Below are 12,542 nucleotides of genomic sequence, written 5' to 3'. Positions count from 1 at the left end.
ATGTTCTTTACGAGACTTAACCTGATTAGTTCAAGTACGATCACTATGGACAGCGAATCTATCTTTTTCAGTACTTAAACCATGGATTTTGGAAGAAGAGTTTGTCTTATCATGATGCTAATTAACTGGTAGGTTGGTGCAATTTTGGCTTGGTGCCGTTGTTGACGACGGAGAAGCCAGTATTGTCATGAAATAGAAGAAAACCGATAGATGAATGAAAACACACACAAAAGGCTCACATATTTATACTGTAGCAAAGCGCGTCATTTCTTAAAATGCAACGTTCGCAAAAATATATGAGGAAGGTTCCACGATGCTTCTATGAAATGAGGAAACCTAGGAAACTACCTAGAAATGAGGGAATCTACGCAAAACTAACGTATAGTTCTTTTACAATAACATTCCTACTTGTGTCTAGAATATAATATAATATCATCTTGGTCGAAAATTAGTGTGGACGGAAAACATTGCTATCTGACTGCAAATTGTGGTATGCTTTCTGTTTGTGGTTGATTGGGTAATTTATTTTTTCTGTTTTCTTGGCTTAGCTCTATTTAATCACAGAAAGTATTGGGTACAAAATGTCCATACAATTTAATCATGAGTTGATGTTATTAATTTGTATGGTAACTATTTACAATAGCATAAAAGCACTGAAAGAATTACAATAATGGAAGAAGGGACAAAGACAATTTGTTCTCGTATGGATTCAAGTGGAGCTTGAATAGCTATGGACTAACTTTAAGAGCAAATTTTAAACATGAAATACAAGTGAATTTATCACATAAGAATTCACTATTTGAGATACCTTATGAAGAGCGTCCCCCACTTTCCTCAGACATCATTCCTTTGAGACTCTTGGCTAACCAAATCGCTGTCTCCCTTGGAGAAACCTTATCTTTCCCAAAGGGCTTCAGAACAACTTGAAGTTCCTCCAATCTGTTTTGCTGCAGCAACTCTGCAGACAGCTCCAAGAGCTCTTCAAGTGCCTCTGCTCTCTGTCTGAAAGATTTCACATCCAATGTTTCCTTTGCTGCTGGTTTCTCTTCATTCGTAGGAGTGTTACTTTTACTGGGCTCAGTAGATTCAGGTTCTGAAACTAGAGGAGGAGGGTTACTCACTTCTTGTTCCTTAAGACCAGGATGATCAGAATTGCTGGAAGAATCTGAGAAACTTGGAGATTTAAGGATGGGAGGAGTGCTTAAGTTTTTCATTTCCAACTGGTCAGATTTCAAGCTTGTAACATCAGAGCAGCTTGAAGATTTTAGTGTCAAAGGTGACGTTATGTTCCTCATTTCTAAATCATCTCTCACAACATTGATAAACTTACCAACATCTACATTCTGAACTCCCATCTCCACAGATTCCTTTACTGGCTGATCACTGCCAACGCGGTAACTACTATGGCGTATGACATGGATAACATCATCAAAGGCTGGAGGAAGATGGCCAGTATCAGGCCTTTCTGGTGCTGGATTTTGCAGCACAGTTCCTTTCTCTTGCAAAACTTTCTGGCTTGATAATTTAGTAGGGGTAACCAGAGGAACAGTTTCAACCACAGGTGACAGTCTCTCCCTCACTGTGAATTTGTCATCACCAGGGGACTTACATTCAAGTGCTGGCTGAATCAGTAGATCAGGTTCAGTTTCTGGACTAACTTCTGTATGAACAGACTTTTCTCCAGAACTTGGGGGTTCGTGTTTGGTAGACTTGTTCAAAGACATTTCCTTGGTAACATCTTGAAAATCTTTGATTTCTTTGGTGGCTCCAGCAGAGGGATCAACATATCCATCATCACAGCCAGAAGTAGTGGACATAGTTGTCTGGGATTTAGGAAGAGCCCCTTCTGAAGCAAGTGCTACCTCAGAATCTTCAACATGGTGATCTTGACTTAAACTGGAATTCACTTTCTCATTACTGCTTATAGTATTGTGGAAATTCATGGCAATCTCACAGGAATCTTTAGGAACATTTTCAGCCATCTTACAATGTGCACAAGTAGTCACTGGGCTGCTGTCAGGACATGATTCCACACCTACAATGTGGCTTACATTCACATGTCCAGGAAGCATCTGTTCTCTCATGTCAATAAAAGTTGTAGCATCATCAGCAAGTTCACCTCGGATAGAAACTGAAGACGAAGCAGAATTGCTGCTATCTGTTTGCATTCCTCTGGAACTTCTTTCAAAAATCTTCTGGGGCTCTCTAGTAACCTGTCTCGAAATACTTGGGACATTGTCGTTGGCCAATTGAGAAGGGCTCGTCTCATGTTCCTGAACTATTTTATCTGTGCCTAGTTTTCCAGTATCATTTGCTGCATTTGGAACATCAATTCCAGCCAACCTCATTCTTCCAGAAAATGAAGGTCTTCTAAGTAAGCTTGGGGGAGTCCTTTGTCTAGGCCTGGGAGGAACTACATCTCCATCTACTTGTTTAACAACTGCAGGTGGTGGAGTCAAATCATGTCTAGCTTTAACTTTTGGTGAGGCTTCTACCATCAGAAACTGCGACCATAAAGTAATGAAATACAAGAAATAAATCTCAATGTCATGAGGATCTCTTTTTAAAAAGAGCTGATAACATAGATAATTTAACAATGATGATTACCTGTTGCTTTGATTGATGTGACCCCTGCATTCTTTTTGCAGAGTCAGGGGTTGCTCGTGCAAGTGCAACAGTTGGTGACTCTAGCATAGGTTTCACAATTGGAGCAATAAAAATAGGCTTAGGCAATTTAGACAATGTCTCAGTACTTATTTTCTGTGCTGACACACCACCAGGCTTAACACGATTGCCTCTCATTGGAGAAGTTGCTTCTCTAACCTTTCCTTCTTTCAATGCCATCATGATATTTCTAATTGTTTTTGGCTGCTTAGATTCAACGTGAGAATGTTGTGCATTATGAGATGGTTTCATCACCTCTTGCTCAGTTGTTTTGGTATTCCCATTGGCATTACTAGAGCCACTTTCTTCCTCTGAACCATCATCATCGATTGATGTTTGATCCATCTCAGTGGCTTTGTTATCACATTTTGGTACTGCTGTTGCAATGTTTTTCTCAGTTGACATCAAACTATCTTTGTCACTGTTGGAACTATTACTGTTTTGACTTTCAGCCATATTTTTCCGAGGATAGTTGACAGTAGAAATTGAAGGAGGACTGAAAGCTGGACGGTATTGATCCACATAAGGCTGTAAATAAGGGTGCTTTAACACCTCAGATGCCTGAGAAAATATGAAGTGAGAATATTTAGGGAAAGCAGTGACAGAACCATTTCCACATTGGAAATAAATTTGTTCTCAAGAGAATCTTACTGTTGGTCGATGTTCAGGATTTTTTCTTAGCATGCCTTTTATTAGTGTTTTCCTGAGGTAACAATAGTCAACATTAGTAACAATAGAATATTGATATTAACACAAGCAGAAAGAAACTTACAAGGAAGGGGAATAACATGGAGGCAAAGGGCCAATGGAAGAACGGTTTATCTTGCTTATCAACCCTGCCATATCCTGAAACATGAGGGTATTGCATTAAATGATCTCACTCAAGTTACATCCTACCAATATCTAATTTAAAGTAAAAAAATCAGAAGAAAACTTACAAAAGCTTTGAAAGCAGGGCGATGAGCAGCCATCTCGTATATACAACACCCTGGACAACAAAGAATTTTAGCTCAAGAAAAACCATATCTGCAATTACTAGATACTTGTTGTAAAATACATACCTAGTGACCAAATATCAGATTTGAATCCATACGGTATATCAGCAAGCAGTTCAGGACACATGTAATTAGGAGTTCCTACCACCTGCATAGAAACATTTTCCATCTCTGGTGACTATGCATTTGTATATAAACGTAACGCTAATCATATAGATTAAATAATTGATACCAATATCATATTTTATACCTCTAGAAGTAAAAGATTATTAAAATGTAAATTTATCCGCGGAAAAGATGAGAAACAATAAACAAGTTTACAAGAACATGATCCTGCGGCTGAATCAGCCCAAATTCTAGAAAAAAAATGTTGTCCTCTTATCTGTCAAATTTCCAGCAAGCAAGCTAATTCAATTTGCCCAAACAACACTCAATTCCTATTTCTGCTTTTTTCTTTATCTCAAAATGTAGTTTATAAACGAGCCGGCAAATGTGGAAGAGTATGGGACTGAAAATATATGGTTTGCATGAAGCAAATATTAATACATTATTGTCCCACTTGTTTTTGTAGAAAAAACTTAACAGCAGGATAATTTTCACTAAACATAGTTGAGATGATATTACTAGTCCTTGGTTTGGCCAATAGAGGAAAAACCCAGTAGCAGCTAACACTGAAGCCTCTGGTTCCCAAACAGATAGGAAACAAAAGTTAGGATATGGCCAAAAAATCTACGTATGACTATATGTCAAAATAACATTGATGTCATCTTAGTATTAATCGGTGTGTGCACAAAAAACCTCAGAGGAATGCATCAGTGCTATGGAAACCTGATAGAAAAATGTTTAGCATGAATCCTTCGATCTTTTTAAGCAAATAATTTGGATTGAAAGAACACAGAAGAAATCAACATCAGTTTACACATACCGAGGAAGCCAAATCATCCGCTTTTAGTGTCTTAGCAAGGCCAAAATCCCCTATATGTCAGGAAAATGCACACAAATTCAGATGAGGAGTCAACTATCCATCTCCAATATAAATAAACATGATAGGATAATTCACCTAGGCGAACATCCTGATCCTTGGTAAGAAAGATGTTGGAACACTGTCGGCAGAGTCAACAAAATCAGACTTAATACATTTTAAATCAAGGACAAGAATCATATACCAATTTGCTTCATATATAAGTGTATACCTTCAGGTCACGATGCAAAACAAAATTTGAATGCAAGTATTCCACGGCCAACAGTAATTGAGTGAACCATTTGCAGAGTTTCTGAAAAATTTTGACAACATTCAATGTAAGATAGGAAAAGAATACACGCATAAACAAACACAAGTGTGGGACAAGATTCAAGAATACCTCCTCAGGAAAGTAAGCACCATTTAATTTTTTCATCGATTCAGCCCTGTCCCATATTTGAAGAGAAAATAAGCATAAACTATCAAATAAACTTTAAGAGATTGAGCATGGGTAGTATCATATGCTCACATGTCTCCACCTTCACAATATCCGGTGACAATGCAGACATAGCAACCCTGCAACAGAAATAGAATGTGTTTAGCAAAGAAATTAAGACTGTGAATACATTATATAGAAACTTAAAGGTCTCTCACCTTCTCAACCCATGCCTCCTTGAATTCCACAATATAAGGATGCTGGATTCGAGCAATAAGAGCCATCTACAATTCTCAACAAGCAACAACAGTCAAATCTCTTCCCAAAAAAAATTCAGATTCCAGGTATATGAACTATGATTCTGTGAAGCAAATCAACAAACAGGAAACACACAAAAAACCCAACTCACTTCTTGATGAGCAGATCTTCTGCATCGTTCAGTCTGTCTTGCTAGCCTGATTTTTTTCAACACATATCTACAACACAATAAAACGAAGCTTCAGTCATGAAACTTAGTATGAACCTACCCAATACCCATCAACGAATATCTCAAGAACAGAAACACATGAAAGTTGTGACTATTACTTCTTCTTCTCAGCCTTGTGGTGAACAAGAATAGCAGCTCCAAATGCTCCTCGCCCGATCTGCTCCATGATCTCATACTGATCCATCCGAGACTCCATTGCTCTCGATCCACCAAAACTCAATTCCTCAAACCCCAAAACAACACAGATATAATAAAGAAAACCAACAAAAACCAATAACTAGCAACCAATCTCACGCGAAACCATTCCTCACTTTCCACATGAAATCATTTCCAAAGCCTCAAATACTCATGTAGTCCTAGCCACTGTTCTTCTCCACCCAGTGTTGCAATAAACTTGCTCTACATTGCTTCCTCAATAGATTACAACCGTATGCAACCCAAACACCATGTGCGTTTCTTCTCATCTTTCTCTACACTCTGCTACAGGCTCGTTCCATTGACCCGCACTAGTCCCATGACAACCACACCAACGGGCAATAATAGCATACCCATGATGCTTTTTCATAGGATTTGAAAAAGAAGATGGTTGAAAGTCTCAACCTTTGTTCCCAAGTTGAAGGAAAAAAACAAAGTACAACACAAACACACACAACCTGTCTCTAACTATGTCATAACTGAATTGAAAACTTTGAGGACACACACTCACACGCACTCTCTCTCTCTCTCTCTCTCTAACTGTCACAAATTGAATCGAAGAGTTGAAGAGAGAGAAGAGGGTGCTAATGGGTGTGCTTGGTTATTCGCCGACAGGCACAGCTGGTCTACCTGGTTCGGAGCTTTCGATTTTTGTTCGTTTATTTCGACTAATTTTTTTTTTTTAACTTTAATTAATTTCATTTTTTTTATTTCAAAGTTTGCATCTTCTTCTTCCTTCAAAATTCAGTATCCATTAATGGATGAAAAAAAAGGTGTCACCTTCGTGGGTGAAATGCCCTCAGTTATTCATTGCCATAACAAGACACATTTCAAACATCACCAACGGTTTCATGTTTCAAGTTCTAATGTTTGTGTCATAATTTGGACTTCAAATCCACCAAGTTAACCACATGATTTTGGAACTACAATTAATGGATATTGTGATTTGCGAACGGAAATAAAGAGAAATTTATATAGATGGTTGAATGTAGTAAATGCATGGATTTTATAATAAATATTTTTATTGTAACTTTTAATTAATTGATTGAGTAAGTTTTTTAGATTGACATTGTATAAAAGATTAAAAAAATAATTTATATATGGTTTGATGATAAATTTTATTCTTGTTATACATTTAGCACTATGACAGTCATCTTTAAGCTTTTTCTAATTTGGCTTGAATGTTGTTTTGGTAACGAAAATTGTGCAAAAACAGAACTACTATTTAACTAAAATCAAATTTAAGAGAAGAAACAGTTGAATAACTGAACATTTATATTAACCATAAAAAGCAACTCTTCACAGATTTAATCTTTATGGGAAAGTATTTATGGGAAAGTATAGGTTGATGTCTTTATTTAACTGAAAAAGAAAACATGACACGAAAAAAAAAATGATGTGTTGTAAGAATTTAGTGCTTTTCAAGACTACCTTTTAACAAAAGGACATATGAAAGTGAACAAAAAGAAAGAACTTACATGAATTATAAAAAAAATGATGGTTTAGAGTGAAAGTGACTGTACGAAGCAGTATAAAATGTCATTTGTTATGGTGGAGACTTTGGGTTGTCAATATTATTAATTATTGGGGATGGTTAAAGAATTGTTTTAACCCATAATAATGATATTGAAATTAATATAGAAAGTACAAGATGTGGATAGAGAATATACCTCTCATAGGAATAAACCTCTCTCTTGGTGACTTACATTAATCAAGTTTGTATAAGAGAAGATGTGAAGATGTGCACCATGTTACGCTTAAAATAATATACTTACACTCACATCTTGTTTACTAATTACCTTGTTTTTCAATCACTTGCATAATAAAAGAGAGAAATCATTGATGTGTTATGTTGTAATTGAAATCAAACTGACTGAGCTTTTTCTAAATGTAATAATAAAATCTAGATCAATTTCAAAAAATAAAAATAAAGAGAACAGATGTGAAAATTTTACAAAAGAAGAAAAACATATATATTGAAAATTTCCTAGATATGTGTTGTTAATTATTTTTAAATGTGTCAAAGTGAGTTAACCTGGTTCACACGGGTTAAGCTAAAAAAGGTCAGCTCAACCCGACTCACTTTTTTTATGAGTCAAAAATTTTACAACTTCGTTCGACCCACCATGGGTTGGTGGGTTAGTGTGCGTTAGCTCACTTACAAATATATATTTTTTTTTAATTTTTGCAATTTATTTTATGTATATATTGCATTAAAATGTGAGTGAAATTGACTTCATTTATTTTTTATAATAGTAGAATTAAAGTGTTCAGATGATTCTTGAAATATTATTACAAAGATAATAGTTAAAGATTAAAGTAACATCGTAAATAACTTGGAAAACAAGTTAATTAAACATTAAAACTATTTAAATATAATTGAGCAACATTCTAGAATTTAAAAATATGAAATTTTAAACCTATATAATTAGAAGTAGTAAATAATTATAACAAAAAAAATAATAAATTGTAAAAAAATGTTGGTGAAATAAGTGGGTCAACCCACCTTCATTCCAGCTCAAACCCATGAGTTAAGTGAGTCGGACTCATTTCAACTCACTTTTCAAAAAATTTAATTTTTTTCAATCTAGCCTAGCTTGAACCCATGGTGAGCCGGGTTAGCTTACGAGTTGAAACTTATTTTGACATCTCTAATTATTTTTATAAAGGTGGTTCATTTATTAATCAATATTGATTAATAAATGAACCACAGTTGCATGATTTTTTATACTATAATCCAATATAATTGACAACAATTTATATGGCAACTACTCTATGATGGACAAATAACTCTATAAATTTATAACAAGTGTTATGTGCTCCGAGTCATGAAACCTACTCTCTTCTATACCATTAAAGTTGACGCGGTGAGGGTTTGAAACGAACAAGTACAGTCAAGGATTTCCGTGACAGTGGCAATAGCTAAAGGTTATTCCTTATCTTTTTTCCGCATTAGTTTTACATCTGGTATCAGAACTAGGTTAAAATTTTTTGTCTCTTTTGCCTTGTTTTGAATCTGTCGCAATTATCCTTTTAAATGTTTTTTTATTGTGTTTTTTCTTTGTGTTTGATGTCGAGCCTAATATTATTGACGTTGGAGGTGTCACAATTGGTGAAGTGGACCGGTTTGACGTTGTTGTTATGGGTACAAAAAATCTCAGAGCATCAACATTGCGGCCCTTCAAGGCTTTGTCGGAATTGCTCTAAGGAATCCTATATTTTTTTCGTGTACTCATGTAGTATGGAACACTGCCACTTGCCGATGGCAATTGACACCATTTTTGTTATCGTGGGATGTGCGGATTATTTGAAGGATAAAGATAAATTAAAAATGCACTTTTTATTTTGTCAAAACAAAATAATGAGGATTATATATATTTTAAAGTCAAATATTTGATGGTGTGATGGTCAAGTAATCTTTTTATTTGAATTATTGTATTTGTATGATTCTATTAGTTCATTAAGGATTAACATATAACCAAGGGCATACCTTGGTATAAACTAAGGGACCATGGCCCCCCATTTTTTTTTCATATTTATATAATTTGGTATATAATTTCAAATACATTTTTCTAAAATTTAATATTTTTAATATATTTTATATTTTCAATTTTACCTTTTAAATATTTTTTAAATAAGGGTTAAATATGTTTTTGATCTTTAACTCTCAGTGAAAATTGTAAATAGTTTCTTTCCGAAATTTTTGACTAATTTAGTCCCACAAGTATAGCAATGTGTGTATTTAGTCATTTTAATCATTTTTTTAAGTTTATTTGACGTTTCAAACGCTTTTCATATTAGTACTTGAGTTGTTTCAACGTTTAACTCATTTTTACTTCAATGTTAGTTTAGAAACATGTTTAAAATGTTAAATAAACTTCACAAAATTGTTAACATGACTAAATTTACCAATTTTTTAAAGATGTGGGACTAAATTGGTCAAAAGTTTCGAATAAAGACTAATTCTAAGTTTCACGAAAAGTTAAGGGACCAAAAATAAATTTAACCCTTTAAATAAAAATATTTATTTTATTAATATTATCTTTTAAGTGATTATTTGTTTATTTTTTATTTGATTTTTTTTGAACTTAATCATTGTAAATGAAAATTAATTATGTTAAAATAAAAAATATTTATATTTAATTTTAGAGTTAAATATGATTTTGGTCCCTTAACTCTCGATAAATTTTGAAATTAGTCCATTTCGAAATTTGGACCAATTTAATTCTTCATCTTTCGAAATACATAGATTTAGTTCTTTTAATCAAATTTTGTTAAATTTATTTAACATTTCAAATATATTTCATAATAATATTTGACTTAATATTAAAACAAAAATATATCTAACAATATAAATAATTTAAATATACTCATAAAATGCTTAGTAAACATTAAATATAAAACGGTATATTTTCAATATTTTCAACTGTAGGCAAGTGTTTGATGTTGCAGAGAGTGATTTTGTGAGGATAGAGAGGATGCAGAGAATGGAATTAACGAAAGATGAGGACGTTGGACCCACCATTTTCACAGAACCCAACGAGTTGACAATGATATTAAACAATGATTAGAGTATGATATAATGGCATAGGAACAGTGGAATAGTGTCAAAGAGAAAGAAACAGCAAGAGATATGAGTAAGAGTGCCATGGTTTCAGTGCCTTGTCTCACTGTGCACAGTTTCGCCATGTGCATGTGCTCCTTCCATCCATCAATGGATTATTCTCTCCACAACCACATGCCATGCACAAAGAAAACACTAACACACCTCACAAATAATAGGGTTCCTCCCATTATCTTCATCAATTTTACTGCTACTATCTACAGGAACCATTCGAGAATATTCACTAGTGTTCTTCCTCCATTTTTCTATCTTTGTCAAAAGAGATGAAGAAGCTATGGAATTTGATACAAGACGATGGTGTGTATGATAGTTTTTAGAACGAACTGTACTCACTTTTCAGATTTAGTAATATTGTGTCTGGGTTTTTTCTCTTTAACTTTTAGGTTAAAATACAGATTCCTTCACGTGAAAGAAAAAGAAAATGTCCTTTTTTTTTCTTCTGGGGAATGATTATTCTTGGGTTTCTAATTTAATGCCATATTTGGTGTTGTTTGGCAGAAACTCTTCATAAACTTTATTGAATTATCATTGGTAAATGAGAAGTTTTACGTTATATAATAATGAAGAGATAAAATTATTCATGATTTAAAAAATCATGACTTATGGAGATTTCGTAGATGGAAAAATATGTAACCATGTTTCTACTAAAGTAACCCAAATAATATTCCAATAAATATTAGTGAATAATGAGCTTAAAATATAGCCGATGTTTTTAAAGATATTTGTATAAAATATTAGTATGATTCAATAGGTTTTAAAATTTATGATAAATTTTGAAATTTTTAATTGATTTTTATTAATTTTTTAATTTATTCAATAATTTAAATTTTATAATTTTTAACTGGATCCCTTTTGTTTAATTAATATAATTATTATTTTGTTTTGTTTTATTTATTTATTTATCGATAAGTAATTTTTTTTATTAATATAAAATAACAGTAATATTAAAGTAAAATACAAATGACTTTTATTACTTTAATTGAAAACATGTTTCAAGACAAGAACACTCTCATCAATAATGGTGATGGGACAATTCCTTAATTATTATAAGTGATGTGAAAGCATATTGAAAAACATGACAATATCATTATTACAAAAAGAGTAATAAAAATCACCATTTATATTAATAATAATATTATTTGAAATAACAACCACATCATTCATTTAATTGAAAAATTAATAACAAAAACTCAATCTCAATTAAAAAATGTAAAAAAAAAAATTGAGTACTTAATACAAAATAAAAATAATATGAACTTAATTAAAAATGTCAAAGTTCATTAGATAGTTGAAATTTAATTAAATCTATTTAATATCATAACTTATTCATCGGTAGATACTAATTATTAGATTGAATATTTCTAATTACAAGTATAACGTAATAACTATTGTAACTTAATTTACTCAATTTATGTCACAAAAATTCATATAACTACGACAAATTCATTTTTATGAATATCAACTAAAAACACTTGGTTAGGAAAAAACTTAAACTTAATTTTTACCAAATTAATATACTTTGTTACACTCGTTCATGAAATCTATTTCTATAACGAGTTTAAAACTAAAACTTTACTATTAATTTTGAATCAATTAAAATCGATTTAAAAATGGTATTTTATCAAGAAAGATGAATTTCTTTTATCATTTTAATCATAATTATTAGTCTTAAAACTAGTTTTTTGCGTAACCATTTTTATTTATATTAGATATATTAGATATCTTATATCTTATCTTTCATTTTTTGTTTATATGTTATTATTTCTTTTCTATTCTTATTTATAATTTGGGCTTAGTTCATAATCTCTTTATTATAAATACAATATTATGTTTATTTCCTACCAAATGGAGATTAATCTCATATTTAGTTTTTCATCATATTCAATAACTATCACGATCAGGTTTTTTTGACAAAATTTTGATTAATCTAATACCTAGTTTTTTATTATATTTAATAAGTATTGGGTTCTTTGGACAAAATTTTCCGTCTCCTATGTTCCTGCAACCATCGCTAAAGTTTGTCATTGTTTTCTTCACATGAAAAATTAAGAAATTAGCTCACCACAGTGGCTACAAAGGAAATGTTAGGACAAGTAATGTCAAATAATCTAATTTTTCAACTAATCTTCTATACTCCTCAAGATTTTAAATAGGCACCCTTGATTTTGTAGCAGTTTGAC

At 32.4% G+C, this 12,542-nt stretch overlaps 1 protein-coding gene across 1 annotated transcript; it reads right to left on the bottom strand.

Annotated features, from left to right (window-relative positions):
* Positions 1–588: 588 nt before the first annotated feature.
* NEK6 (serine/threonine-protein kinase NEK5) lies at positions 589–6,371 on the bottom strand. Its single transcript, XM_028054221.2, has 14 exons — positions 5,642–6,371; positions 5,466–5,532; positions 5,275–5,340; positions 5,150–5,196; positions 5,021–5,066; positions 4,853–4,933; positions 4,720–4,762; positions 4,585–4,634; positions 3,726–3,807; positions 3,603–3,652; positions 3,437–3,510; positions 3,316–3,367; positions 2,608–3,225; positions 589–2,504 (listed from the first exon to the last, which is right to left on the bottom strand). The coding sequence occupies exons 1-14, from the start codon at positions 5,737–5,739 to the stop codon at positions 810–812; spliced, it is 3,069 nt and encodes a 1,022-aa protein (XP_027910022.1). The 5' UTR covers positions 5,740–6,371; the 3' UTR covers positions 589–809.
* Between the last annotated feature and the right edge of the window lie 6,171 nt (positions 6,372–12,542).

This window comes from Vigna unguiculata, chromosome 11 (genome assembly GCF_037176805.1).
Source record: "Vigna unguiculata cultivar grain cowpea cultivar isolate G323 ecotype 2 chromosome 11, ASM3717680v1, whole genome shotgun sequence".
Lineage (NCBI taxonomy): Eukaryota > Viridiplantae > Streptophyta > Magnoliopsida > Fabales > Fabaceae > Vigna > Vigna unguiculata.
This window is presented reverse-complemented; position numbering and strand designations above follow the sequence as displayed.

Bases quoted from the DNA above. Each gene is read 5' to 3' on its own strand.
- NEK6 (XM_028054221.2), bottom strand. From the start codon at position 5,739: ATGGAGTCTCGGATGGATCAGTATGAGATCATGGAGCAGATCGGGCGA. The intron at 5,533-5,641 runs GTAATAGTCACA...ATTGTGTTGTAG, and splicing joins CACAAGGCTGAGAAGAAGAA to ATATGTGTTGAAAAAAATCA. The intron at 3,808-4,584 runs GTATGTGTAAAC...GTTTCTATGCAG, and splicing joins CGGATGATTTGGCTTCCTCG to GTGGTAGGAACTCCTAATTA.